Raw genomic sequence first — 27,957 nt, forward strand, 5'->3', positions numbered from 1 at the left:
GTAGATGTACAGAAACCCCAAAGTAAGTTGTTCCTCTCTACTTTCTAGATGGAATACTGATGAATTCATTTAATCATTAATCATAGAATCATTTAATAAAGTCAACTAGATCTGTACAAAAGGGAATGGGGAGGGGCGGGAAAAGGGAGAAAGGAAGAAAGGGAGGAAGAAACTCTTAAGTCTTCCTCAACTTCTACTTATTGCCAAATCTCCTGGGAGAAGAAGAGAGGCAAGACAACCACTTACTTGCTCACTCCTGTTTTGTTTTTAAAGTGCATTTTTAAATGACTTCGGTATTATATTAGAAACTATGATAAAAAAGAACTACATTTAAACTAGGTTAAAATATTATTTCATGGAAGGTATAAATATCACAACTCCACTAATGACATTGCCAAGGAACATTTATTTAGATCTTAAAACACTTATTGATTCTTCAAAATGTTCTTACTCTTGCCATTCCAGAATTCGGCTCTTCACCAATTTTTTAGAGCCCCCAAATGTAAGTTTCACATGGTTTCCCGTTTAAAACTATGGCTTTAGCAACAAACTAGATCCTTCACTTAACTATGATGTGGTATCTTGCTCTTGCACTTCCCAGCTATGCAGTCTCAGCTACAGGGATACTTAAGGGAAAACCATGGGGCAAACTCACTACTAGCAAGGTCTACGTAAAAGGTTATAGTTACAGGAATGACACTGAGATGATATTTATTTAACTCCAATGGTAACTATAATGGTAAATTCATTATTATTCATATTATCACTCAACCTAAGCACTCTATATGGCGGTTTTAAGAAATAAGCAAGTTAACTGTGAACTGACCTCTTCCTGAAGCTTCTGGTTACTTTCCCGGCCATCACCTAGTTCTGCCATCCAAATCCATAACAAAGACAGCCCATGACGTTCCAGAAAAGACTTCAGGCAAGACTGTGAATGTGTGTTCTTCCGTGGGGGAAGGGAAGCAGGATGCAGGTTATTGGGTTGGGGGTGGGCAATACCAGACAGAACATTTAAAAGGGTCCACAGAGAGGAATAAAAAGTCTGTTTATATTCACAAAACACCTAGAAACTCTATTGCGATTAATGCAACTAAAAGTGTACAAATAACAAATGCTTTAAAGAAATTATAACTTCTGGGTGCCTGGATGGCTCAGTGGGTTAAAGCCTCTGCCTTCGGCTCGGGTCATGATCTCAGGGTCCTGGGATCGAGCCCTTCATCGGGCTCTCTGCTCAGCGGGGAGCCTGCTTCCTCCTCTCTCTCTCTCTCTGCCTGCCTCTCTGCCTACTTGTGATCTCTGTCTGTCAAATAAATAAATAAAATCTTAAAAAAAAAAAAAAAGAAATTATAACTTTTTTTGATACCTAAATTGTATCCAGTCAACTTGGACTTTATATAAACAGACTTTACAGAAAAACAAACACCAATATGTCATTTACAATGAAATTCAAATCTGAAAGACCAAGAACCAAATTATATTCATTTTTATTGAAAAACCTAAAACTGTAATAGTGTAATAATTTTCATTTCTCTCTTCCTTTCAGATGTTTTTTCAAAAGGCTTTTTTCTCTTAGTTTTCTTTTAAATCATCCTTTTTTTTTTATTGGTCAACTTCTTCTGGCATACTTAATAAACTGGAGTAAACGAGATTATCATTAAAATTCCTTGCTTCAAGATCCTGTGGTAAAAATGGCCTTGGCATACTAATAATCATAGGGGGACCATATCAAAAGTCATGAATTGTTACACAAAAAAAATCCCACCATGCTCTCTGGCTACAGAGAGAAAGCAAACAAGATAATACTAAAAAACTAAATGATGCCGAACTGAACATTTTTAAGAGTACAAACTTTCAAAGTCATACAGAATTCTCAAACCATTTTAAAAATAAGAGTAACTCTTCGCAGAGTTATCCCTCCTCCTGTCATCATTCTAGATTGTACTTTAGATGCCCCAACTCAAATTCAGAAACAAAAAATAAATTAATATCAAAGAACTCACCTGTATAAGCTCAAGACAGGTAAGTTTCTGTTCCAAGGTTTCAATTCTAACCATTAGCCGGGATAAGCTGAGCACCTGGTTTTTATCAGAGAGACCCTCACCATTCTCCAGCAGAGCTTCTAGCTCTCCATCCACCTGCCATAGCAAAGAAAAAGTATCTGGTTATAAAAACAACAAATGCACCACTAATCTAAACAACCTAAAAAGATGCTCAACCTTGCCAGTGATAAGGAAAACACATTAGACCCACAGTGGGAAACCATGTCATGTATACTAGATTAATCTGGGGAAAAAATTAAGTCTGATAATATCAAATCTAGGCAAAGATGTATATCAAAAGGAATTTTACATGCTGTTGATGAAAGTAAAAATTGGTACAATCAATTTGAAAAGCATTTCATTTACTCATCAAATATTTACCAAGTACTTATTATATGTCAAGTATAATCCTAAGTGCTAAAGTCACTGCAATGAGCCAAAACAAACAAAAATCAACTCTTACAGGAGACAGAGCAAATTAATGTTAGGTGAAAAGTATGCCAGAAGAAATAAAGCACTGGCTTCAAAAATAAAATATTTGTATCCCCTATGTGTAGCACTGCACACCTAAGAATAAATCCTAAAGATAGTTCGAGACACATGTTATACCAAGCTCACTGAATAACCACTGTAATAGCAAAAAGCTGTTAACAAATGTCTGTGGCCAGGTTATATAAATTAGCATTTTCATACACTAGGTTATCACAGCACAGTGAAAGGAATCAAGTGCAGCCCAATGCAACAAGATTCATCAATCTTATGAACATGTTACATGAAAAAAGGTCCAGAAGATTACATGCTGTATGATTCTGATTATATAAACCTCAAAAACAAAATTTCATAGATGCATGCCTGAAAAATCAATTTTAAAAAGGCAATGGCGGTACGACACAAAATTCAAAACAGTGGTATCCTCTAGGGGCTAAGCAGAGAACACAAAGGAGAGAAGCACTCACAAGTGGTTCTTTTTATAATTATGCCTTGTAACATATATATTTTCCCTGGAAGTTTCAAATATTACATTCAAATAATGGGAAACAGGTGTGCCTGGTGGCTTAGTGGATTAAGCCTCTGCCTTCGGCTCAGGTTGTATTTGATGTGAATGAGCAAGAGAGCTCCATTACTGAACCCAAAAAAGGGGAATAATCTGATCAAAATGGAATTTGAGAATAATTAGTGTGGCAATACAGAATAAAATCTACACAGGACAGCAACTAACACAGAAGAGATATAAAGACAGCAGTAAACCAATATGGCCTGAAATGATAAAATTCTAGAATGCGCTGATAATAAATTAGAAGAAAGCAAATCCAAAAGACAAGAATCTTTTTTTTTTCTTTAAAGATTTTATTTATTTATTTGATAGAGATCACAAGTAGGCAGAGAGGCAGGCAGAGAGACAGAGGAAGGGAAGCAGGCTCCCTGCTGAGCAGAGAGCCAGATGCAGGGCTCAATCCCAGATGACCTGAGCCAAAGGCAGAGGCTTTAACCCACTGAGCCACCCAGGCACCCCTAAAAGACAAGAACCTTAAGGAAATTTTCTTAAAGATATATATATATATTTTTTTTTTTTTTAATTTGTTTGTTTGCCAGAGAGAGATTAAGAGCATGAACAGGGAGGGTGGCAGGCAGAGGGAGAAGCAGACTCCCTACTGAGCAAGAAGCCCGACCAAGGACTTGATCCCATGGCACTGGGATCATAACCTGAGCAGAAGGCAGAGGCTTCACTGACTGAGTCTCCCGGCATCCATTAAGGAAATTTTCTGTTACTTAACTTTTTATCATCTCAACATTTTAGGCAAGGCACTAAACATTTCTATTTTATATTATACCACAAAACCCACATAACTCTAAGGAACAAAAATAAGAAAACATGAAATGCTACTTGCAAGACTCTGAAGAAATGTAAACTCACTTTTTTTCTTCTAAAATGTACACTTAAGGGGCGCTTGGGTGGCTCAGTTGGTTAAGCGACTGCCTTCGGCTCGGGTCATGATCCCAGAGTCCTGGGATAGAGTCCCGCATCGGGCTCCCTGCTCCTTGGAGAGTCTGCTTCTCCCTCTGACTTTCTCCCCTCTCATGCTCTCTCTCACTGTCTCTCTCTCAAATAAATAAAATCTTAAAAAAAAAAATTGTCTTTAAAATGTACACTTAAGGCTCATTTCTTTTTCATTTCCAGTATCGCTTATGTTTTGAAGAGATTAAGGACATATATAGAAAAACCAGTTTATGGTTAAACATTAATCCAGGACAATTTCCTTAATGATGGTTTTCCCCTGCATATCCTAAATGTAAAACCTCCTGTGTCTTAAATTCTAGAGGAGGGGCACCTGGGTGGCTCAGTGGGTTAAAGCCTCTGCCTTCGGCTCAGGTCATGATCCCAGGGTCCCAGGATCGAGCCCCGCATCGGGATCTCTGCTCTGCGGGGAGCCTGCTTCCTCCTCTCTCTCTGCCTGCCTCTCTGCCTAGTTGTGATTTCTCTCTGTCAAATAAAAAAATTAAAAAAAAAAAATCTAGAGGATTAGAATAGGAAAGACCAAGGGCTTTAAAATTCCACTATTCCCCCAAGTGCAACAGCCAGAACCTCAGTTTGGACAGAGTTTTGAGATACAAATACTACGGGCTAAGAGATGGGGTTTTCTGGGGCACCTGGGTAGCTCTGTTAAGGCTCTGACTCTTGAATTTCAGCTTAAGTCATGATCTCAGGTCATGAGATTGAGCCCCACATGGGGCTCTGCAACCAACGCAGTCTGTTTGTCCCTGCCCTCACCAAAATAAATAAATCTTTTTAAAAGAAGAGAGAGAGGTGGGGTTTTTCTTTTCATAATTAGCCAGGAAAGGCCTCTCTAATTCTGAATACTTAAGAGATAAAACCGAATTCTTAAATTTTTCATTTAATAAACATTTACTGAAGACACTACAGTATATAAAATTCCACTGGTAAATAAAAACAGTAGCATTCTTCTCTTAAGGAAATAAACAGTAAACCTGCAGAAACTGAAGTAAAAATAACAAAATTTTGCAAACAAAATACAGAAAGTGAATAACCTTTGAACCTCCCACTACAATTATGAGCTTAGCGGTTGTACTGACATACATAAAAGTTATCATGCCAATCCTATGTATGATACAGCATCTATAACTTTGGGTACTCAAGTGGACAATCAATTGTGAATTGTGGGATTAATAGCTTTTAGGATACCTGGGAGGAAGGGAGCCAAGAGGCCAACTGATTGCTTTCATTAATTTACATTTACTACAAGTACTTATTTTTAATTTATGCGTCACCACCTTCCGGAAAGGATCTGAAGTAACTAAAAATCAACATGAATGGGGCACCTGGGTGGCTCAGTGGGTTAAAGCCTCTGCCTTCAGCTAGATCATGATCCCAGGGTCCTGGGATCAAACCCTGAATCTGGTTCTCTGCACAGCAGGGAGCCTGGTTCCCCCTCTCTCTCTGCCTGCCTCTCTGCCTACTCGTGATCTCTGTCAAATAAATAAATAAAATCTTAAAAAAAATCAATATGAAAGTATAAAAACGGTTAAGGTATATTTTAGTTACTGATACATGAACATTTATATATATATAAAAATGCAAAATTCCATAGCATTTAAAATTTTATTCTGTTAAGTGCTTAACCACTTCAAGAAATTTTTTTTTTCTTAAAGATTTTATTTATTTGTGAGAGAGAGAGAATGAGCAGGGGAGGGGTAGGCAGAAGGAGAGGGAGAATCAGGCTCCCCACTGAGCAAGGAGCCCGGTACAGGGCTTGATCCCAGAACCCTGGGATCATGACCTGAGACGAAGTCAGATGCTTAACCAACTGAGCCACCCAGGTACCCCTAATTTACTCTTTTTTAATACTTTAGTATTTTGGCCATCAACCATCTTTAATTGCTCTAAGCAGTATTTTTAATACTTCCTGATGAAATACAGTACATATAAAAGTATATAAATGGGGGCGCCTGGGTGGCTCAGTGGGTTAAAGCCTCTGCCTTCGGCTTAGGTCATGATCCCAGGGTCCTGGGATCGAGCCCCGCATCGGGCTCTCTGCTTGGCAGTGAGCCTGCTTCCCTTCCTCTCTCTCTGCCTGCCTCTCTGCTAACTTGTGATCTCCATCCGTCAAATAAATAATAAATAAAATCTTTAAAAAAAAAAGTATATAAATGATTTGTAAACAAGTAAGTTTAACAAACAGGTGAGAATTATCCATAAAATCAACATGCATGTGATAAGAAGGCCAGGGGATGAGAACATTGCCAGCATCCCTCAAATGCTCCATGTGCCTTCCCCTTCTTAGAATACCTCCTCTTTGCTCTTGAGATAACATGTCCTAACTTTTGTAGAAAATCATTCTCTTACTTTTAAAACAGGTTTATCATCTATATAAAACCCTAAATATTATAATTTAATTTTATTTTTTAAATCTTTCTGGAAATTATACTGGACAAAACTTCTGTCATGCTTGTGTTTCATCCTTACATTTTTTTTAAATTAATTTATTTATTTATTAGACAGAGATCACAAGTAGGCAGAGAGGCAGGCAGAGAGAGAGGAGGAAGCAGGCTCCCTGCTGAGTGGAGAGCCCGATGCAGGGCTCGATCCCAGGACCCTGGGATCATGACCTGAGCGGAAGGCAGAGCCTTTAACCCACTGAGCCACCCAGGCACCCCATCATCCTTAAATTTTAGGAGTCCTCCATTCTGTTGCATGCAGCCCTAGTCCTTCACTTTCATGACAAATTTTTCAGTCTAGGATTACATTATAAATTGTCTATATTAGTGTTAATGGATATTTGAGTTGTTTCTACTTTTTCTAATGTAAGCAATGCTGCTGTGACTCTAGATACATATCCATTCACTTTCAGTAATTAATTCCAAAGTGTTTTCAAAAGTGGTTGTACCCAGGGATGCCGGGGTGGTTTAGTTAGTTAAGAGTCTGCCTTCAGCTCAGATCATGATCCTGGGATCAGGGTCCAGCATCAGGCTCCTTGCTCATTCTCCCTCTGCCTGCCACTCCCCGCCCTTGCACGCTCTACTCTCTCCCTCTCTGACAAATAAAGAAAATAAAAATTAAAAAAAAAAAAAAAAAAAAGGCAGCTGTACCCATTTACAACCCCCAGCAGTGTAGAAGATCCTGTTCTTACAAGTCATCAGACTTTTTACCAATCTGATAGGCATGTAAATAACACCTGATAGTTTTAACTGATACTGCCCTAATTCCTAATGAGTTGAACATCTTTCTATGTTTATTGGTTATTTGGATTAGTGAAGTGTCTGGATGGTGTCTCTTTATTTTTCCTTTGTGCTGGCTTTTTCTTTATTGATTAGTAGGAATGCTCTATATACTTTAGATATTAATACTTGTTTTGTGTTCAAAGCAAGTATGTACCTTTTCACCCTCTTTATTGTGTAAATTAGTTATCATTAGTTTCACAAACTCAAAAGAGACTAAGAGAAGTTTCAGACTATTTCCTGCTTGTACTTTACAAACTACAAATATCATCAGGTTATAGGGACTTCATATATTTCCATCAGCTAAATATTTAGTTACCTAGTAAATTACATTGGGTTATTAGTTACCTGGTCTGTGACATCCCCAAAAAAAAACAACCAACTTCAACTGGAAGAACTTTTAGCTTTGTTAAGGAGATGACTATATATAGATGCAATCATAAGAGCAAGAAATAAAAAAATGTTTACCAATCAAGGGCTGATATGGAGGTTGTAGGCTATAGTACTATTAACATACTCTTCTTAATAATTAAAATATGCAAAACTACATTTTAAACTGTCCTATCTTGTCCTCTCCATAGCATCCTCTACCCAAAAGAATTCCCAAGACCCTCAACTATAGCTGACTAAAATTCAGAATCTAGGCATGCAAAAGGGAATTTCAGAGGGCGACAATCCAAGAAAAAGTAAACTAGAGTTCAACTCTTTATTATCGGCAGGGCAAATAACCCTCCTAGGAATCGAAAATCCTTCTGGCTCATTCCTCTATCTGGCCAAAGTTTTAGCTACAGCATTCTATTCCAGAATAACTTCAAATTCATACCTGGAGCAACCCATGATGACTAGATTCATGTTACACCTAATTTAGTCTATAATGCCAAAGTCTATACTGATACTGATGCACCATAATCAGAATAAACACAAGCAAACAAAAGAATGCCTACACTTTGGTGCTGCTGGGATTGTTCCTGAATCTTATCAGATAGAAAGCCATCTGATAATGGTATGATGGAGTTATAACACTGCCTAAGAAACCATCACATTATAAGGATACTCCCCACCAATAATACAGTTGTAAAAAAATATTTATTCTGTAAGCTTTGAGAATAGGAGATAGCCAAAGGGAAGTTTTTATGGAGATTTTAGCATAGGGCAACACATTTAATGACTATTTTGTGGCTATTCTGATAAACTATCAAAGAAAATGAGAGTTGGGGCGCCTGAATGGCTCAGTCCTTTAGCATCTGCTTTCGGCTCAGGTCATGATCCCAGGGTCCTAGAATTGAATCCCACATCGGGCACCCAGCTCAGTGGGAAGCCTCCTTCTCCCTCTCCCACTCCCCCTGCTCGTGTTCCCTCTCTTGGTGTCTCTATCAAATAAATAAAATCTTTAAAAAAAAAAAAAAGAAAGAAAAGAAAAGGAGAGTTAAAAATAAAAGCAATATTAATGGAGTTTAGAGAAAAATTTCCTGCAACAGTCAAAGTCAAGAAGGCTAACAGGCCGGGGGGGTGGGGGGGGTGCGCCTAGGTGGCTCAGTGGGTTAAGCCTCTGCCTTTGGCTCAGGTCATGATCCCAGGGTCCTAGAATCAAGCCCCGCATAGGCTCTCTGCTCGGCAGGGAGCCTGCTTCCCCCTCTCTCTCTGCCTACTTGTGATCTGTCAAATAAATAAATAAAATCTTTAAAAAAAAAGAAAAAAGAAGGCTGACCAGCTAGGACCCAGTGACTCCACTTCCATGGATATACCTTACAGAAACATGTACAGATGCTGTGACAGTAAGAGCAAAAGCTTAAAAACACTAGTGTTTGTTAGAAGGACTATATATGAATAAACTCGTATGATGGAAAACTTTATAGAGGTTAAAAATGTTTACATATTTATCAATGTGTATCAAATTTTAAAATAAAGTGTAAAAAAACAAATCGCAGAAATAAACATATTATACCATTTTTAAAACTCTAAACAAAACAACGTAATAAACTTTAAAATTTATTTTCTAGCACACAGAAACACTGGCTGTTATGACCACAACTGTGTGAGTTGGAAGAGGATGGAACTGCTCTCCACAATCTGCAGTGCAATATAACGGTTAAGAGCAAAGACAAGAGCTAGTTCACTTCCATTACCTACTAGGTGACACCTTAATGTTCTCATCTGTTAAAAAAAAAAAAAAAAAAAAAGTCCTTGTACCCAATTTCAGGGCTTATTGTGAGAATTACATGAGTTAATGTGTCAAGTGCTTAGCAGAGTGCCTGGCAGACCATTATGGTACATATGCTCTCCAAAAAGGACAGCTAAAGCACACACAATACTCTAAAGAACGTGTTTATCTTGGGTGGTATTTGTAGAAAGTTTCCTTTTGGTACTTTTTAAAAGGCCTTTTTAAATTTTTCAACTGCCCTTTCCAATGCTTTTTGCTATCTACATCTCCTTACAGAATTCAGATGTTCCATAATTAATTCTCTCCAATTAATTTGGGCTTACTGACATCACCTTTTAACCATTACACTTTTATCCCTTTGTCCCAATACGTCCTCTATCTCCTCATCTAAACAGTAATTTATACTTACTTAATCTATGCAGCCATTTATAATTCTTACTGTATTGGTTCCTGAAAAACCGTGGCATGAGCTAACTGCTGAAGAATCATAGGGGAATTTGCTGACTCACCCCCTTAGACCCCTAGCTCCTGCTCCTAGCCCTCCACTAGGATTCATAGGTCTGGGGACGGACGGAGAAATGTGCATTTTCATTACGGGCCCTGCCAGGTGGTTCTGAGGCTGAGAAATACTGTTTTGGTGAAAGGATTAAAGAAAACAACAACAACACAAAGTCCTTGTCCCAGTCAAGAGTCCCTTTATTAACAAGATAGCTCCTTCCTCCAGTATAAGTGAAGTGAGCTGAGGTATAAAAAAGGCCATTAATTACTATGCTAATACAGTAAATGAAAAGACCACTTTTACCATTCCATTCTCACTCTCTGGTTGCCTGTCACCTCTCAAAACTCACCTTATACTCCAAAGAGGATTTTCAGAGATTGTAAGAACACTTGCAAACTTTTAAGAGTTCCAAACAAAAAAACAAACCACTATGAAAAGATTATGAATATAGATCAGATTTAAGTAAGCTAGTAGATTAAAAACATTTTATTTGTACGCAGGATTAGGAGTTTTACAGGCCCCCAAAAAACTATTAGCCCATGTGTTTACAAGACTTCAATAGTTCTCTATACCTAATTCTAATCTCTATGAATCGGAAATAAAAATAGCAACCATACTTCTTTTCCTGATTATCTCATCTGATCCTGACTTTCTCTGGTTGTAGTTTGACTTTTCAAATTTTAATCAGAAAAGCTACCTCCCTTCTTAAAACATACATGGTAAAAACTGAAAGAAAGACAAAACACTTACTGAATCCTTCTTACGGGACCGCTCCTTCTTCATTTTTCCTCCTGCTGCTCTGATACTGACTCTGTTCTCTCCTCCCAGGTAACCTCGGCAATTCGCTGACCCACAGAAACATTTCTGAGCTTCTTTTCTGTTTAAAGGGCACAGAAAACATGTTATGTGAAAGTAAACCATATAAAAACATCAGCAATATAACAATCACGTATGAAAGAGAAGTCTATTCAGCCTACAACAAGTAATTATTTTAAGAGACTCCAACAAACCTGCTACTATTTAAAGGAAATGCCTGAAAACTGCTCTTAAAAAATATTCATTCTTTTTCCAACCTTCCCTTATTAAAATCAGCCATGAAGTTAATGAGAAATTTCTTCATTTTGTGAGTACCTACTAATATATAAAAATAAAAGAGCATATACATATTTGAGCTGAGAACAAAACTGCTTAAATAGTTCAACATCTCTTATATGTAAATGTAACAGGCACACAGAATAAACAAAATGTACTGTTATAAATACATACACACAGATATAAAATTCAGTATGTCCAGGTTATTTAAAAGGAAACATGTAAAAGTTACCACATAAGGATGAGATACGAATAAGAAACATTGTTAAGTAACTACTACCACGGAGTCAAGGAAAAGTGGTGGAAAGAATATAGGCCTAGTCTACAAGCTTGGGTACAAACCATCACGGCCATTTATTCTGACTTGAGAAAAGCATGAAAAACTATACTAAAGTAAACTGATAGATTCAGTTTATGACAGCAGTAATCAAAGGCCTAAAAATAAATCATTCAATAAATAGAGCAGGACATCACAAACACTTGATTTCTAGTACCCTTTCCTTCAAAGAGGACAGTGCAAACATAAGAGAAAGAGCCCTACATACAACCTGGTCTGGACTCATCCCGTGACTGCTACACCATTGACTGCCTAGATCCATTAGTTCATGAGGTGCTGCAAAACGCTGATACTGTTACTACTTCATTTATTAGCTGAAATGACCTCCAAGAGAAGAACTTCCTCTCATCAACTATTTGCTCTAATCTAAAGCAGAATTCACTTGGGGAAGGCAGGATAAATGCTTGACTCGTTTTTTTTTCCCTTTTTTAACTTTTAAACTACTTTTTAAAAATCATGAATTGATTCACCAATGTTCATTGCAGCATTATCCACAACAGCAAAAAAGTGGAAACCACCCAAATGTGCATTAACATATGAATGGAAAGACAAAATACGGTATATACATGCAGTGGAATATTATTTAGCCATAAAAACGGAATGAAATATTGGTACATGCTACAACATGAATGAACCTTGAAAACATTGAATGTTTTCTAAATGAAGTCACAAAGGACCACATTTGTATGATTCTGGATTTTTCATCCAGAAAAATCTACAGATATAGAAAGTAGATTAGTGTTTGCTGGGGGCTAAGAAAAGGGGGAAATCGGTCATGAGAGCTTGTTAATACACATGGAGTCTGCTTTTGGAGTGCTGAAAATGTTCTGGAACTAGATATTGGTGATAGTTGTACAAAATATGACTGTACTACTAAACTGTAAACTTTAAAAATAGTTAAAAAGGTGAATTTTATGTTATGTGACATTTTCCACAATAAAAAAATATCTAAAACATGGGAAAAAATCATAAATCGGTTACCTTCTATTATGACTAATGCAGTTTTATTTTTAAAGTATCATTAAATCTCACGGGTTTTACATAGTACGTTTCAAATCGCTATAGTTATCCTTATTGATGCAAGTGTTAATGAGAACTCTCACTAATATGAGAGCCTATTCAAGCTAGCTCCAAGTCCCTTTGACATGACTCTCACCTATTATAACTAGTTTTCTGATACAACAAAATAATCCAAGATCGCCTTGTTCAATTTCTGTCTTAACCTGAAATCAACACTCCTCCAAGGAACCCTGTTCCTTTTAGTGGGTTCTAGGAAACCACAACACAGATGCTAGGGGTATTCACTGCTACTGCATCAGTTATTATTTTGGCTAGAGAGAACACGTAAATTATCTTTCACAGTACAATGAGTACAGATCAGAAAAAATTAGTCATGAGCTGGTAACTAAAAGATAAAGATGGATACACAGGGCTTATATTATATTCTCTTTACATGCACACACAAACACACTAGACATTTCCATAATAAAAAGGGGTTTTTTAAATTACATATAGAACACAATTATATAAATAAGACAGCATGGAATTCAGAGGAAGTTTATACAGTTCCTGCATAAATCCCTTAATGTCCCCAAGTGTCATACAGTAGGAAAAACACACAAAACTGAAAGAGTAAAGACCTGGAGGCACATGTAACTTCGTAGTAGTTCACATCAAAGTTTTATATCTCTATATCTGAACAGTCTACTGCCCCATCAGAAGCAGCAAAACAGAATCAAAACAATACTCACCCGTATCTTTGGAACTGATAGTCAAATGTTAACTCTGAGCCTGAAGTAACCAGTTTGGTGGTAAAAAACCCGACCCTCAGTTGTCCGTTCACAGTCCACTGAGATGTTGTTTTTAAAAGAAAAGAAATTAGTAACTGATTAATCTGTGTGTTCTTCTTTAAAGATCCTCATCTGCCTTAATTATGTGTGTGCCTTTAGACAATAAAAGCTTTTCCAATAGACAAATAGGGAATGCCTGGCATCACTGACTATAATTACAGGCAAATTGGTATTACCTTATGTTAAAAGTAACTGTATTCCAAGATAAAATGGAGCATGGAACCATGTAAATAATGATGCCAAATGTTTAATTTCAGCAAAAACTGGTGGTCATATGACTGAGTGTAGTGAAAGGGAAGGAAAGCATGAGAACAACTACATGAAGCTCAAGAATTAAAATGGGACTAAATACACAGGGGTTAGAACTTGTAGTTCCAGAACATGTAAGATATAAGTCATAGAGCTCCTGTCCAGACATGTGAACATGTTACTGATGAAAAAACCCAGACTTAAAGAGATAAAGGGACAGAGTACACCTGGAGCCTCACAGTTAGACATGTGGCCACCAGCTACAGGCAAAACCAGAACCAGAATTTGGGTTAAATGATTATGGACTGGGTTCTCCTATTTATTATACGGCTTGGCTCTTGGAAGAGCCATATCTAAGATCTATTAGTACCCAGATTCAAAAAACAAAAAAATAAAAAAAAAATACACCACTATTTTAATATGAAATGGAACCATTGATTGAGAACCATTAATATGAATTGAGAACCATTACTTCTCTAGGGAGCGGGTCCATAGCCTTCTTAGCCTAAAAAAGAACCAATGTTCTAACATACATATTGTTTCATCTAAGCTCAAAATACAAATTAGAGAGTACTAAAATCATTATCTCAAAATGTTTTAACAAATTCAATAAATGAATTTATCAAGTGTCAACTATGTGCCAGGCATAGGGACATCGAGATGAGCAAGACCCAGAGCCTAGCCTTGTCGAGGAGAAACAGTGTAACCACATGTGTATCACATATAATCCTTCTCTCATCTGTGGCTATTCAGCCCCTTATGAAAACAGCCAAATTTGGCATCTGGGTAAGAGCTGATAAAAATCTGAATATAATAGTACACGCTGGACTTCATCAAAATTAAAGTTCAGTTTGGTACCTTGAAATAATAGCTAAAATTAGGGCGCCTGGGTGGCTCAGTCACTAAGCGTCTGCCTTCGGCTCAGGTCATGATCCCACGGTCCTGGGATTGAGCCCCACATCAGGCTCCCTGCTCGGTGGGAAGCCTGCTTCTCCCTCTCCCTCTGCCACTCCCTGTACTAGTGTTCCCTCTCTTACTGTGTCCCTCTCTATCAAATAAATTAAATCTTTAAAAAAAATAGATAAAATTTATGGGCAAAGAGAGGTGACAATTAAATGCAATGGGAGTTCCTGGATTGGCTCCTAGTCAAGAAAAATGACAGACAGCAAAATCTGAATAAAGACTTTAGAGTAGTTAACAGTTAATAGTATTTCTTGGATTGGGTATGTACAATGGTTATGTACAATGGTTATAATGGTTATGTATAATGGTTATGTACAATGTGAATATTTGGGGAAGCTAAGTGAAGCATATGGAACTCTATACTGTTTCTGCACTATTTTATATATTTAAACTTATTTCAAAATAAGTTTTTTAAAATTTATTTATTTTTTTCAGCATAACAGTATTCATTGTTTTTGCACAACACCCAGTGCTCCATGCAATACGTGCCCTCCCTATTACCCACCACCTGGTTCCCCCAACCTCCCACCCCGCCCTTTCAAAACCCTCAGGTTGTTTTTCAGAGTCCATAGTCTCTTATGGTTCGCCTCCCCTTCCAATTTCTCTCAACTCCCTTCTCCTCTCCATCTCCCAATGTCCTCCATGTCATTTGTTATGCTCCACAAATAAGTGAAACAAAATAAGATTTTTAACAACAGAGTAGGAAAAAACAATTCAAATGATTGAAAAAATAAAATCCACAGGTACCCTTAATGTAGAACAGCAATTTTTTTAAGATTTATATTTATTTATGACAGAGAGAAATAGCGAGAGGGAATACAAGCACAGGGGAGTTGGAGAGGGGAAAGCAGGCTCCCTGCCCAGCAGGAATCCCAAAGCAGGGGCTTGATCCCAAGACCCTGGGATCATGATCTGAGCCTAAGGCAGATGCTTAACGACTGAGCCACCCAGGTGCCCCAAGAGAACAGCAATCTTGAACAAATATCCCAAACTCTAAATCTACCTCAACTTACTTTTTGAGTTTCACAGTTTGGTTCACAGCTGTGATTCATGAAACGAGAACAGTTTCCTTTCTGAGTGGCATCTATTATCTAGGGAAAAGGATCATTTTAAGAGTTAGAAATGAGACTTTAAAATACATGTATATTTTGTGAAGGAAAGGCATTAGGCAAATGCACAACCTATATTTCCAATCCCTCCTCCTCTTTTATGTATAGACACATCCATGTGACAAATATCCAACTGCCTCCTCTGGGAGATCTGCTAACCATAGACATCTTACTTATAAGCAAAATTATCTCCATATCTACCAATAATTCTTCCATTTACTTTTAGCTACTTTTTATATCCTCTTATATTCCAATCTCATTTCTCATGTACAAAACTCCATTTTAAAGTGCATGTTATACCACAGTGCAGGAGCTCTCAAACTACAGTGTCTATCTGAATTCCTGGAGAGCTTGTTAAAACTCCTGCCGGACCCACCCTCAGAGTTAGATTCAACAGGTGCTGGGGTAGGACCTAGAATTGGGTTTTCCAGGACTGAATGAAGAGACAGATATGAGAATCTAGCTAAATTTTATTACACCAGAACATTAAAGAGATTTGTAAAAATGTCAAACAATGGTACTCATGTTTAAAACAAAAATCATTTGAAAATGCCTTATTTTCATAAAAACATTTATGTCAACGTATAATGGGCTTATTGCTTTTCAGTGGTTAAGTATTTTTCCATCTCAGCGTAACAGCTTTAATTTTTATTTAAGTATTGACAAATATAACCCACATCAAAAAAAAAAAAAAACCTCTTTGGAGATATCAGTCATTTTTAAGAGTTATAATATGAAGCATGTATGTTTACATTTACCTATATATGTAAATATCTCCCTCTCCCACTCTTTTTATAAACATAAACTATATATACTATTTCTGCTCCTCTTTTTTGTCACTTAATGTCCTTTAAAAATCAGTCCGTTCAGTGACCCTTTCAAACTCAACAATTTCCCAATCTGTTTCAAAGCAAACACATGCATGCTGCTCACCTCATCGTTCTTCAGGGCCATGAAATAGTAGTGGATGTTTTTGTTCCGTGCATACTCCTTTACCCGGGCTTTAAACTCTTTGTGATCAAGTACTTCTCCACAATATTCTAGCACAAAGGTGTTCCTGGCAAAACAGAGGGGAAACAATAGCACTTCCTGCCTAGGAGATTTATGGAAAATATACATCCATGTAAAAATAATGGATTTAACAAAATATAAGTGGATAAATTTGGTATCATACAAGATATAATTAAAATATATATAAAGTACCTAGCATCTAACTGAGGTTTTCTCCTTCCTAATATTTTTCAAAAAATGTTGATTATAAGACACTTTTACATTTATACATACTACCAAAATATGTATTCCTGATCTAACCAGATATTAAAACAAACACTCAAGTCCGGTTTATGATCATGGAAACAGTGATTTACAGCTGAGAAACAGCTCTGAGGAAATCAGGAGGCACTGAAATATTAAAGGCTTTATGCTCTAAGAAAAAAGATGGCAATTTAAATATAGCGGCCCTTCTACTGCCTTTATTCAAAGGTCTCTGAAGATGTTAAAGGTCAAATAGACCTTTTCTCCCACAACATCCTCTGTGAGTTTTCTCTAGTATCTATCAATAATCATGATTAATCACTCTCCTTGGTGTCTCTCAGATACCTTCCATCCCTGATTGATTTTTCCTTGGTTATTTAGTATCTTCAATACTAAAGAAGAAATGAGTATACTATACACAGGGAATGTCATGGTATTTAACAGTAACTAACTAGCAGATTAGCTCCAAAGCCTTCCTCACCCTGTGCATATCTCACAATATGTCCTCTTTGACAGGAATGATCTACCAGTGAAGATCTAAATAGCTTGGAACTAAAACATGAAACTGACACTACCATCAGCATATGGAAGTTATATGAGTAGGAAAATGTGGGAAACCTGGAAACATTCAGTGCTAGTGTATTTTACCAAAGCAGGGTTCTTTATGCGAAGCTTAGAAAGGCTAAAGAGCTTTAGGGAACAACTGAAAATATTTTCTTTTTAAAAAAAAATTTTAGGGATGCCTGGGTGGCTCAGTCGGTTGAGCAGCTGCCTTCAGCTCAGGTCATGATCCTGGCGTCCTGGGAACAAGTCCCGAATCGGGCTCCTTTGTCCAACAGGGAGCCTGCTTCTCTCTCTGCCTCTGCCTGCCACTCTGCCTACTTATGTGCTTTCTCTAACAAATAAATAAATAAAATCTTTAAAAAATTTTTTTTATTTATTTACTCTTCAGAGAGAGAGAGAGCACAAGCAGGGGAAGCGGAAGGCAGAGGGAGAAGCAGACTCCCCAATGAGCAAGGAGCCCGACTCAGGACTTGATCCCAGGACCTGGGGATCATGACCTGAGTCAAGGGCAGATGCTTAATCAACTGAGCCACTCAGGCAACCCCACAATAATCATTATTAAACTTCAGTGTAACAAACACATTATTTTCCTACAAAGTAGCTGACCAACTTCAACAATACAAAAATAAAGTAAAGAGGATTAAGACATAACTTACGAAGGAAGGTCTTTGGCAGCTCTCAAGCCCCAGCCTTTCTTTTCTGTGAGTATGACTTCCACATCTGCATGCTGTTTTCTCTGAAACCGTCTATTGGAACAATAATCCCCATTTGGACACCGGGAAGAACTAAAATGAGAAGTGGAGAAAATTAATTCTTCAAAGCAGAATCTCTAATGACACATAGGATGTGGATAAAAACGATCAAATAACAACAACAACAAAAACAAACAAGAGATACAACAATGGCACCTGCCTCGGTGCAGAAACAGGAACAAGACCCACTTGAGGAATGGAGAAAACAGCAGAAGATGACTGGTAAGAGAAGTGGGCTGCAGGAAGATTGAAGGGCAGGTTGTTGATCTATTATGTAGTTATGAACACCAGCTTAAATTTGAACCTGATCCTGACAACTACTCTAAGTTTGACTGTGGGAAACACATAGAGAAAGGGATCCTATACTTCCCATCTCTTTAGCAACGTTGGAAGGAAAAGTCAGAAAAGTGCAGAGGCCAGGGCAACGATGTCAAGGTAGGAGAATAGTGCTAACTCTTCTATCTCTCCTTCTCACTTATGTATGTCATCTCTACTTTCAGTTTAATCAAGGAATAGCAAAGGGCTTTCTCTTTATTTTTCTGAGGTATAGGTTTTATTCTCACTAACTAGAACATGAGCAAAACAAAAAACTGAGTTTGAAAGAAAACACTTTATTAACACTACGAACAAAGTATCTACACTATAAATCACCCTCATATTCTCTTCATGTTAAAAAATGATACAATTTTTCATCAATCAAATTGGTAAAAAAATTAACCACACTTTTTTTAATGTAAAGATGTTTATGGCTATATAAGAAAAAATAGAAGAAAATGTCTTAAGAGGAGATAAATAATTATGAGTTAACTATAAACAGACTGTAGAAAGCAACCTAGAGAAGATTAAGGTAGGTCTGTATGCGTTGCTCTGAACAGGTGTCCAAACATATTCAATTATGTGTTCATGTGTGTTTGGGCCAGGATGAGGGGATAAAATTTTTAAAAAATACATATGGTAAAGAGATTTCATTTCTGTATGCAAAAAGTGGAAATATCTATGAATGTTGGCATAGGTATAAAAAGTACCAGCAAAGACCAGAAATAGAGGGATTGGGGTTTGGGAGACATTTTACTTTATGCACTTTCGAAATGCTAGGGTTTTATCTCATCTTATAGTAAAAGCTAAAAATATTTACCTCTCAAGACATGAACATTTTAAGAGATAAAAGGTTACGACGTTAGTTTTAGGGCTACTTTACAGAGCGCTGACAACGTATACTATAATGTACAATGCAAGGGAAACCTATCTCCTTATAAACACTGCTATACATTGGAGATTTCATTGCTTATAAATACTCAATGATAGGTAGAAGGAGAAAGGTTAAATCTGATTCATCACTAATTCTTTCTACTATTTTGAGACATTTAATTGAACGATTGAGCAAAATAAGAACATCTTAATTTACTTACCATTCAATCATGAGGAGACGATTAAGACAATCTTCCCCACATGCTATTTCACCTTGAGCTCTTTCATCTTTAGAAAGAGGTGTACACTCACACTGCATTCGCTTAATATCCCGATGGGATTTATTCTTCTTTCTATTAGGTAAAATTTCGTAAGAATTGGTTTAAGAAATCTCCTGGCAATGATACAACATACAAAATCAAATATGTGCTAAATCTCCTTAGTTTCACATTTAATGATTCTGGTTAAGTCAAACATTCAAAAGGAAGAAAACATCTCCTCGCTAGTATCTGTGAGACTAAAAACACTAAGACTTATGTTGCAAAGAGAATGAGAGGCAACCTTCAGCCCGGACAAATGGGAGGATGGGGTGAGTCAAAGTCTATCATTTTGGACTCAGCCTTCATTTCCTAGTCCATTTCAGCTAAGTCTCAAATTCTGAGCAACTTCAAGTGTTAATAGTCGTATTTGACTCAGGAAAAAAATGAGAACCAGAAAGTGACACAGCTGATTAAGATGAAGTTTAAGAATCAGTCCTCCTGGGAATGTGTGGGGGCCTCAGTCGGTTGGGCATCATCTGCCTTTGGCTGGTTATGATTCTGGAGTCCTGGGATCGGGTCCTACATCAGGCTCCTTGCTTAGAGGGGAACCTGCTTCTCTCTGCCTGCTGCTCCCTCTGACAAATAAATAAATAAATAAATATCTTTAAAAAAAAAAAAAAATCAGTCCTCCTAGATGAGCAAATAATGGTTGAGAAAAAAAGATATTAAATTTATAAAACAGAGACTGAGGAAGGAAAGAAGTTGCTAAAAAAATAAATTAAAAAATAAGTTTTTTGTTTTTTCTTTTAGAGAGAGCATGAGAGCATATGCACACACAAGCAATGGAGAAGGAACAGAGGGAGAGGGAGAGAGAGAATCTTAAACAGGCTCCATGCCCAGCTCAGAGCTCAATGCAGGGCTCTCTCTCACAACCCTGAGATCATGACCTGAACCAATACCAAGAGTCAGAAAATTAACAGACTGAGCCACCCAAGCACCCGTAAAAAATAAGACTTTTAATTAAGAGTTTAACTCAATAAATCATTCAGAGAATCTTTCAGTAACAATGCATTTCTAAAAATCATATTTAACAGAAAATTAAATGATTAAAAAAAGAATGAAATGTAATTTACAGAATTGTATTTTTTTTTTTTAAAGATTTTATTTATTTATTTGACAGAGAGAGAGATCACAAGTAGGCAGAGAGGCAGGCAGAGAGAGAGGAGGAAGCAGGCTCCCTGCAGAGCAGAGAGCCCGATGCGGGGCTCGATCCCAGGACCCTGAGATCATGACCTGAGCCGAAGGCAGCGGCTTAATCCACTGAGCCACCCAGGCGCCCCGAGAATTGTATTACAGAATAATAAGGCATTGCAGAATAATCAGAGAACTAAACTTTCTCAACACAGACTGATTTGGGGGTAAAAAGGGAAACTGTTCAAAACGGACTGGGTTCATAAATACCTACACCAGAGATAGCAAAGAAAGTGAAAATGTGATTATTTCCTGGCTTTTATGTTGAACTTTCTTTCTGACCCTTGTCCAAAAGGGAGGAAAAAAAATCAAAGATGGTTGAAGAAGATCGCCTTCTTAAGATTAGGGCAGTCTGACTCCAACTATCAGACAGTGAAGAGCACAGCTGCTCTATGCGGCTGTCTTAATCTCCTAACTAATCTGCTTTCATCTTCAACATATGGTCTATTACAGTCCCAATTTAAAAAGTACCTGAAGAGTGTCCTGATAGCTTCAACTAAGTTTGAGTAACAGGAATGACTCATCTGGATCAATTCATGGTATCATCAATAAGTGTATGACTATTCTCAGCCTGAAGAAATGGAACTAAAGATAAACCATGTATCTATTTACAAGTACGCTAAGAACTGTAGTTTTGAAAAATCAGCAAAAGCTTTATTTTGTATTGCTCTGTAAGGACTAATGAGCACGGATTCAGATAACCCTATTTTCATGAAACCTAAGAAAAATTTTTCACTATACTCAATACCATTGCATAATTTGTGTTCTTGGTGGCTCCTAAAAGACCCAGCATGTAACAATAGGCACTTTAAAAATGTTGAATATATATAAATGCTTCCCACTCCAAAAAAGCTCTCCAATGTTCCCACCAACCAGATCTATATGTATGGTGTTACATGTATCTGGATCTCACTGCTGAGCAAATCCCAGAGGACTGGGTTGATTAGTTTTATTTTAGTCTTTTAAAGACCCTGTGCATGAATACTCACGCAATTCCTAAAAACTACTACTTAAAATATTCAATATTTTAACCTTAAACCTAATTTACTAGATGTAAATTATAACTGTGAAAGACTATATCATGAAAAAGGTTTTCATTTTTTCAAGATTTATTTATTCAGAAAGAGAGAGAAAGAAAAAACGTGTGAGCAGAGAGAAGGGCAGAGGGAGAGAGAGAATCTCAAACAGACTCCAAGCCCATCACGAAGCCTGACACGGGGCTCGATCTCACAACCCTGAGATCATGACCTGAATTAAAACCAAGCGTTGGATGCTCAACTAACTGAACCCAGGAGCCCCAAAAAAGTTGTTTTTGTTTTTTTTTAATGTTTTATTTATTTGACAGAGAGAAATCACAACTAGGCAGAGAGGCAGGCACAGAGAGAGGAGGAAGCAGGCTCCCTGTGGAGCAGAGAGCCCGATGCGGGGCTCGATCCCAGAACCCTGGGATCATGACCTGAGCCAAAGGCAGAGGTTTTAACCCACTGAGCCACCCAGGCGCCCCAAGTTTTTTTGTTTACAAGACCAGTGCTCTAACCCCTGAGCTATGGAGCCAGTTTTTTTGTTTAAATACGAAAAACTTCTCATGAGACCTAATTTAAACTTTACCTTAACCACAGTGAAAAAAATTTCATTATAAAAAAAATTTTTAACACTTAAAAGGATGATGGCTAGGTAGAGTCTTAGAAGAGAAATTTGCAAAAGGAAAGACTACAGGTTTTTTTGTTTAAAAAGGCACATTCAACACATATTCATATTGGGAAAACAAGAGGACTCTCGAGGAAAGGTGAAAGAAAGCGGGCTGTGCAGCTCTGCTTTGGAGGACTATGTTTCACTACTCCTATTCTCATTATACTTGCTTCTTGTTAGGGATCTATAGTAAACCATTTTATCATTTAATTCTAAAATAGTGGTTATGCTATCGCCAAATTTAATCATTTAATCTATAAGCAATAGAATAAAAAACCAGACAGAAAATGGTGTTCTAGTCTAGCTCCAGTTTTATGAAGTACCTTTCAAAGATACTTCATTCTGAGCATTTTTGAAAAAGAAAAATCAAGCACAACTACTTTTTTCTTTTTCTAAGAGCAGACTATTTTGCTGAGATTTTGTTTCATTGTTCATCACAGTTACACATGTAAAAGGAATTTAAGAAAAATAGGGCTGGCCTAAATCATACTTTCAGAACCCAAAAGGTAATGAGACTCTCCCCTCAAATAAAAAATAATTAGACACCCCCTTCCTGGGCAGGGGGGAATGGATACTGAGGGAAGGACCCTATGACATCAAATCTAAATAGGTAAATACTTTTTCAATTGTTTAATCTATGTCTTATCACAAACCACAAACCTGTATTTCATTTCATACAACTGACCTCATATAACGTGAATCATTGAAAGCTGATTTTTTTTTTTTTTAACAAAAAGAGGTTAAAATTTGTTGGACAAGTATTAAGCAAGCTTACCTTTCTGTTAAATAAACATTTTCTTCAATCAGATCGAAGTAACAAGGCATCTTCCCTTGCTTGGCATATTCTTTCCATCGCTGTGGGTCCCTGAAGTCCTCCATGACACAAGAAGGCCCAACCAGGGCTGAGCCTGGAGGCACTGCTGTTTCCCCCCGCTCTACTGCCACTCGAACTTTCTTTCTGTCCTGAAGTTCACCTTCACTTTCAGAATCACTCTCCAATTCCTGTCTCCTTTTTTTTGGAGGCCCTCTATCTTTCATATCATTTTTTTCTAAGTTTTTTGAAAGATCTTTCTTTTCGTTCACAGTTAAAGAATCTTTAATGGAATTGCTGCTTATTTCAGGTGCTTGCACTGACCCCTTGTCCTTTTGAAGGGACAGAAAAAACTTACTGGACTGCGTTGAAAAATGAGATCCTCCACGTTGATCCCAATTCTCCTCCTCTTCACGGTCATCTGTTAAGGAATCTGGTACCTGCCCTTGAATTCGATCATACACAACCCCAGTTCCAGGAGGTCTACCTGCTGATCTTGGATCCCAGTAGCCATTGCCTTGCCAGTAATTACGTGTCCCACCATAATGTTCTGCACTTTGCTGATACCTGTGTCCACCACAGGCTCCATAGCTGCTGTCAGGTTGTTGATATGTGCTAGTAGGCCTTTCTTGTTGAGAGAATTCCCACCCTAGGTTTCGGAGCTCTTCTGATGAACGGAAACCATCCATTCGCTCACAAGAGGAAGAAAAACTCATCTCTGTTTTTCCCAGTCGACTATCCGGCCTATTAGGGAAAGTGATCTGGTGCCGAGACTTACTTGGGACATCTTCAAAATCATCAGAAGAATAAACTGGCAGCTCTTCCTGCTGCCTAGAAGCTATTTTGGCTTTTGTGGTTTCCTCAGAATTTGGATGACCTAGAAAGTCAGATTTCACATCTGTATGACTTGTACTATCAACCCCATCACTCTGAGGATGAGCAATTTCAGACAGGTGGTTATCTATTTGTTTTCTGCTAGGCTGTGAGAAAGAAACTTCCAGATTCTTCTCTGTCCCTTTATGATGGAAAAACTTCTCGGTTTGAGAACAGGGCTTGCTTGCTACACTCTCGAATTTTTCCTCATATGAATGTCTCCTTGACTCCAATCTCTCATCTTCCCAGTGGTCAGAATAGTGTCTGTAACTCTGACTACTCCGAGAAGAACAAGGACTGGTTTCTTCCATGGGCAAAGTAGAATTCTTTGGCACTACCACAACAGATTGAAGACGGTTTCTTGGAATACTGCTATCATCAGAATCTGTATCTTCAGAGTCACTTTCATCACTTGAACTTTCAGAAGAACCAGAATAATCTTCATGGACAGTAGATACAATCTCTGAGGCATGCCCACTACTGTCACATTTTAAGGTGTATGTTACACCGTCACTGTCTTCCATGGTTAAATTCAAGTCACAAGACGAAAATACAACTTCTGAATCATCAGAGGTATGCACATGTCCTCTTCCTCCTTCTTCATCTAAAGAGATTTCTGCTCTTCCTCTTCTATCAGGCAGTATGGAATTCCCTTCTTCTTGAGCCTCTTGCACACATTTCCCAGACAACCCATTATTATGCCTATTTTCCCAAGAAGCGAATCCTCTTCCTGAATCAGGCAGGCCGCTACCTACTTCTGCTACTGTTTCTTTCTCTGCATGCTTTAAAAACTCTGTGCTTTTGCTCTTCAGCACAGCATCCAACACTGGAGATGTGTTCTCTCCACATTGCAACAGAGTTAAACTGTCCACTTTTATTCCTGGTGGAAGACTTGGAAGAGATGAAGCAATGCCTGAACTCTCAATAGGTTGATATAAATCATCAAAATGGTTAACAGAAGCCGAACTAGTGCTACCAACATTCTGCTTATATTCTTCACATGCAAATTTTGAGTGCTGATCTGTCAGATTTCTATTATCACATATAACTGTTTTTGATTTCAAATGCACATTCATAAAGCTATTTGAAGAAATCTTCATAACTGAAGGCTCAATCTTTTCAGCTTCAGAATGATGCAACAAAGGGTTCTTGTCATTTGAAGTACAGCATATATCTGAATCTTTGGTTTTACAGCAAGAAACTGTCATATCAACTGGTTCTTTAATTACAGTTTTAGAATAATCTACAGTCATAACCGGCAAAGACATAAGTTTATCTTGGTGTGGTGACACCGGAGGTTCTGCTTCTCTAAACGGGCTTCCTGACTTACTATGCAGCATGCAACTGTCATCCGAGTCTTTTTCTTTACATCTATTAACATTCTGAAATCCATTTGATGGAAGCATGCATCCTTTGACCAAAGGGGACACCTCCGATCCAGTCACACTATCATCAGAAGACATCAAAACAGTGTCAGTTTTAGAAGTGCAAAACGTTGCCAAATCAGATTCTGCCCCAGGAGATCCATTTATATTTAATTCTATGGGACAATAACTTCTTAATTGATCATTCTTCACCTTAGATAAAGAGTCTAATTCCTTAATACTATCATGGCTATCATGTCCTAGAAATTCAGATTTAAAAATAAGTGATTCGTCTAGCTTTTTAAAAGTAGGTGAATCATTAAATCGATTTGATGGAGATGGAGACCCAGTCTTTTCTCTTTCAGGAATTTTACTAATCATTCTTAAATCACTACCTTTTGAACAAGGAGCCTGTAAACTAGAAGAATGAGACGGTTTGATTTCCTCATTTATTTCTGTACAACAGAAAGAATTTTTAAATTTATCAGACTTGGATATAGATTTTGAAAGGGTAGATTTGTAACGGGAAGCACTGTTATCATGCTTGGAATAGGATGACCCCCGTCGGAATACCAGTTCATTAGGGGGAGAACAACATCTTTTCATTGCTTCACTTTCTGAAGTCCTTTTCGATTCTCTTTCTAATTTTGAAGAATACTTTCCTCTCTTCTCCATCTCTAAGTAAGAGGACTCAGTTTTGCAGTCCCTATCAGATTTAGAATAGGATGATGATGTCCTTAGGTCTCTGTAAGAGAAGGAATGAGAGGAGGTGCGCCTTGAGTAGGTCTTCTTATACTCCTCTTCTGAGTCAGAACTCTCTCGAGCTCTGTTATCTGCATATGGCCGAGAATAGCGTGCCCTCTCTCGATAAGGGGAACTCCGATGGTAGCGACGATCAGAGTCGTAATAATGGGATCGCTCAGACCGGGAATAGGATAAACTAGTTCTAGAGCCTCTGTCAGATCTGGAACGAGATCTGCTCCGCCTTCGCTCTCTCTCTGATCTACATCGAGAAGATATATACCGAGTATCTCTTTCAAGTTTTGAGTAGCTAAAATATTTATCATCTCTCTCTGTTTTAGACCGTGAAGATTTCCCTAAATCCTCATTTTTTAAAGGTGCTAAACTCTTTTTTGAATCTCTTTCCTTTTCAATGCTTGCTGAAAATTTTAAATCATGTGATCTTTGACTTGAGGAAGTCCGTACAGAATCTTCATCAGATTCTGAAGCAAGAAAGGTGCCTTCAGATTGTGAGGATTTCTTTTTAGAACCTGTTTTTTTGGAGCCCAGATTACTCTTAGAACTATCTGGAATTTCTTCTTCCTTCCCAATATGGGAATCCTCTTTTTGTGAGAGAATATCTACTTGCTCATTCAAATTTTGAGTTATGTGCTCTTCTGAACTATTAGATACAGCAGCCTCCTGCTTAGTGTCCACTTCTGAAGATTCTGGTACAGTTGTAACTGGTGGTTCCTTCAGTGCTCTCACTGCTACATCTACTGGTGCTGTCATCAGAACTGGGATTGGTGTGTGTGGCAAGGCCACTGGCTCTGTTACTGGTGCTGGTGGTGAGGGTGTTGTGGCCTGAGGCGGTGGAGGTGGTGGAGGTGGAGATGAGGGTGGTGAGTCTACAGTTGTTGATTCTGCTATGACTGCTGGTAATGGTGCTATGGGAGGAGGTGGAGAGGTCACTGCTGTGGCAGGAGTTAGCAGTGGCCTGGATGTCACATGAAGCAGATGTTTCTTAAAATGAATTTTGCCCAATTCTACCCTTGATTTTGGTGGGGAAGATTCTTCAGTAGTAGATAAGGTATCTCCAATGTCCATTTTAATTTTAGGGGTCAAGTCTACTTGAAGAGGTCCAGCTGGGGAGCTTGGAGTATCATTTTGCTTTTCATTGCCAAGTGCAGTCAGAAACCTGTTCTGCAAAGTTTTCTTTGTAAGGCTGAAACTGAAAGACACCTTCTGTCGTCCCTGTTCTTCCAAATTAACTTTTGTCTTGGTGCCTTTGGGTAAAAATCGACTAGAAGCAACACCTTTGAATATTGGTCCTTTGATGAAACCTGTTTTCTGCACATTTTCAATCTTTGCCTATAAATGAACAAAACAAGCAGTTACTACAACAATAAAGTTATTTTCAAATGACTAGCATCACGTTTTAAAACATCAGAGAAATGAAAAGTCCTTTTTAAGGACAGTATGAATTTCACTAAGCTAGATAAGCACTTCTTTATTATAGAAAATTTCAAACATACTCAAAAGTATAGAGGATAGTATAAAAAAATCCCTAAGTACACACCTCAGTTTCAACAATTACCTGTATTTTCCTATTCTTGTCTGTTACACAAAGAATTTATCCATTTTATAATCCCCCCCGGGGCAGAATTTTCAACAAGAATGAAAAAAAAAAAATC

The 27,957-nt window shown here is 37.7% G+C and overlaps 1 protein-coding gene across 6 annotated transcripts in view; it reads right to left on the bottom strand.

The window, feature by feature from the left end:
- The window catches only part of SETD2 (SET domain containing 2, histone lysine methyltransferase), a 128,348-nt gene that overhangs the window by 65,857 nt on the left and 34,534 nt on the right, over positions 1-27,957 (bottom strand). For all 6 annotated transcript variants that reach the window (XR_006816419.1, XR_006816417.1, XR_006816418.1 and 3 more), the window contains exons 3-11: positions 23,271-27,634; positions 19,517-19,648; positions 18,012-18,140; positions 16,471-16,594; positions 15,442-15,519; positions 13,118-13,215; positions 10,688-10,814; positions 2,004-2,138; positions 827-946 (exon numbers count right to left, since the gene is read on the bottom strand). Coding sequence is in view for 2 of the 6 variants with exons in the window: in XM_045990162.1 (XP_045846118.1) it covers positions 827-946; positions 2,004-2,138; positions 10,688-10,814; positions 13,118-13,215; positions 15,442-15,519; positions 16,471-16,594; positions 18,012-18,140; positions 19,517-19,648; positions 23,271-27,634 (5,307 nt within the window). In the remaining 4 variants the exon portion in view is untranslated. The remainder of the gene's footprint in view (positions 1-826; positions 947-2,003; positions 2,139-10,687; positions 10,815-13,117; positions 13,216-15,441; positions 15,520-16,470; positions 16,595-18,011; positions 18,141-19,516; positions 19,649-23,270; positions 27,635-27,957) is intronic.

Source organism: Meles meles, chromosome 20 (genome assembly GCF_922984935.1).
Source record: "Meles meles chromosome 20, mMelMel3.1 paternal haplotype, whole genome shotgun sequence".
Lineage (NCBI taxonomy): Eukaryota > Metazoa > Chordata > Mammalia > Carnivora > Mustelidae > Meles > Meles meles.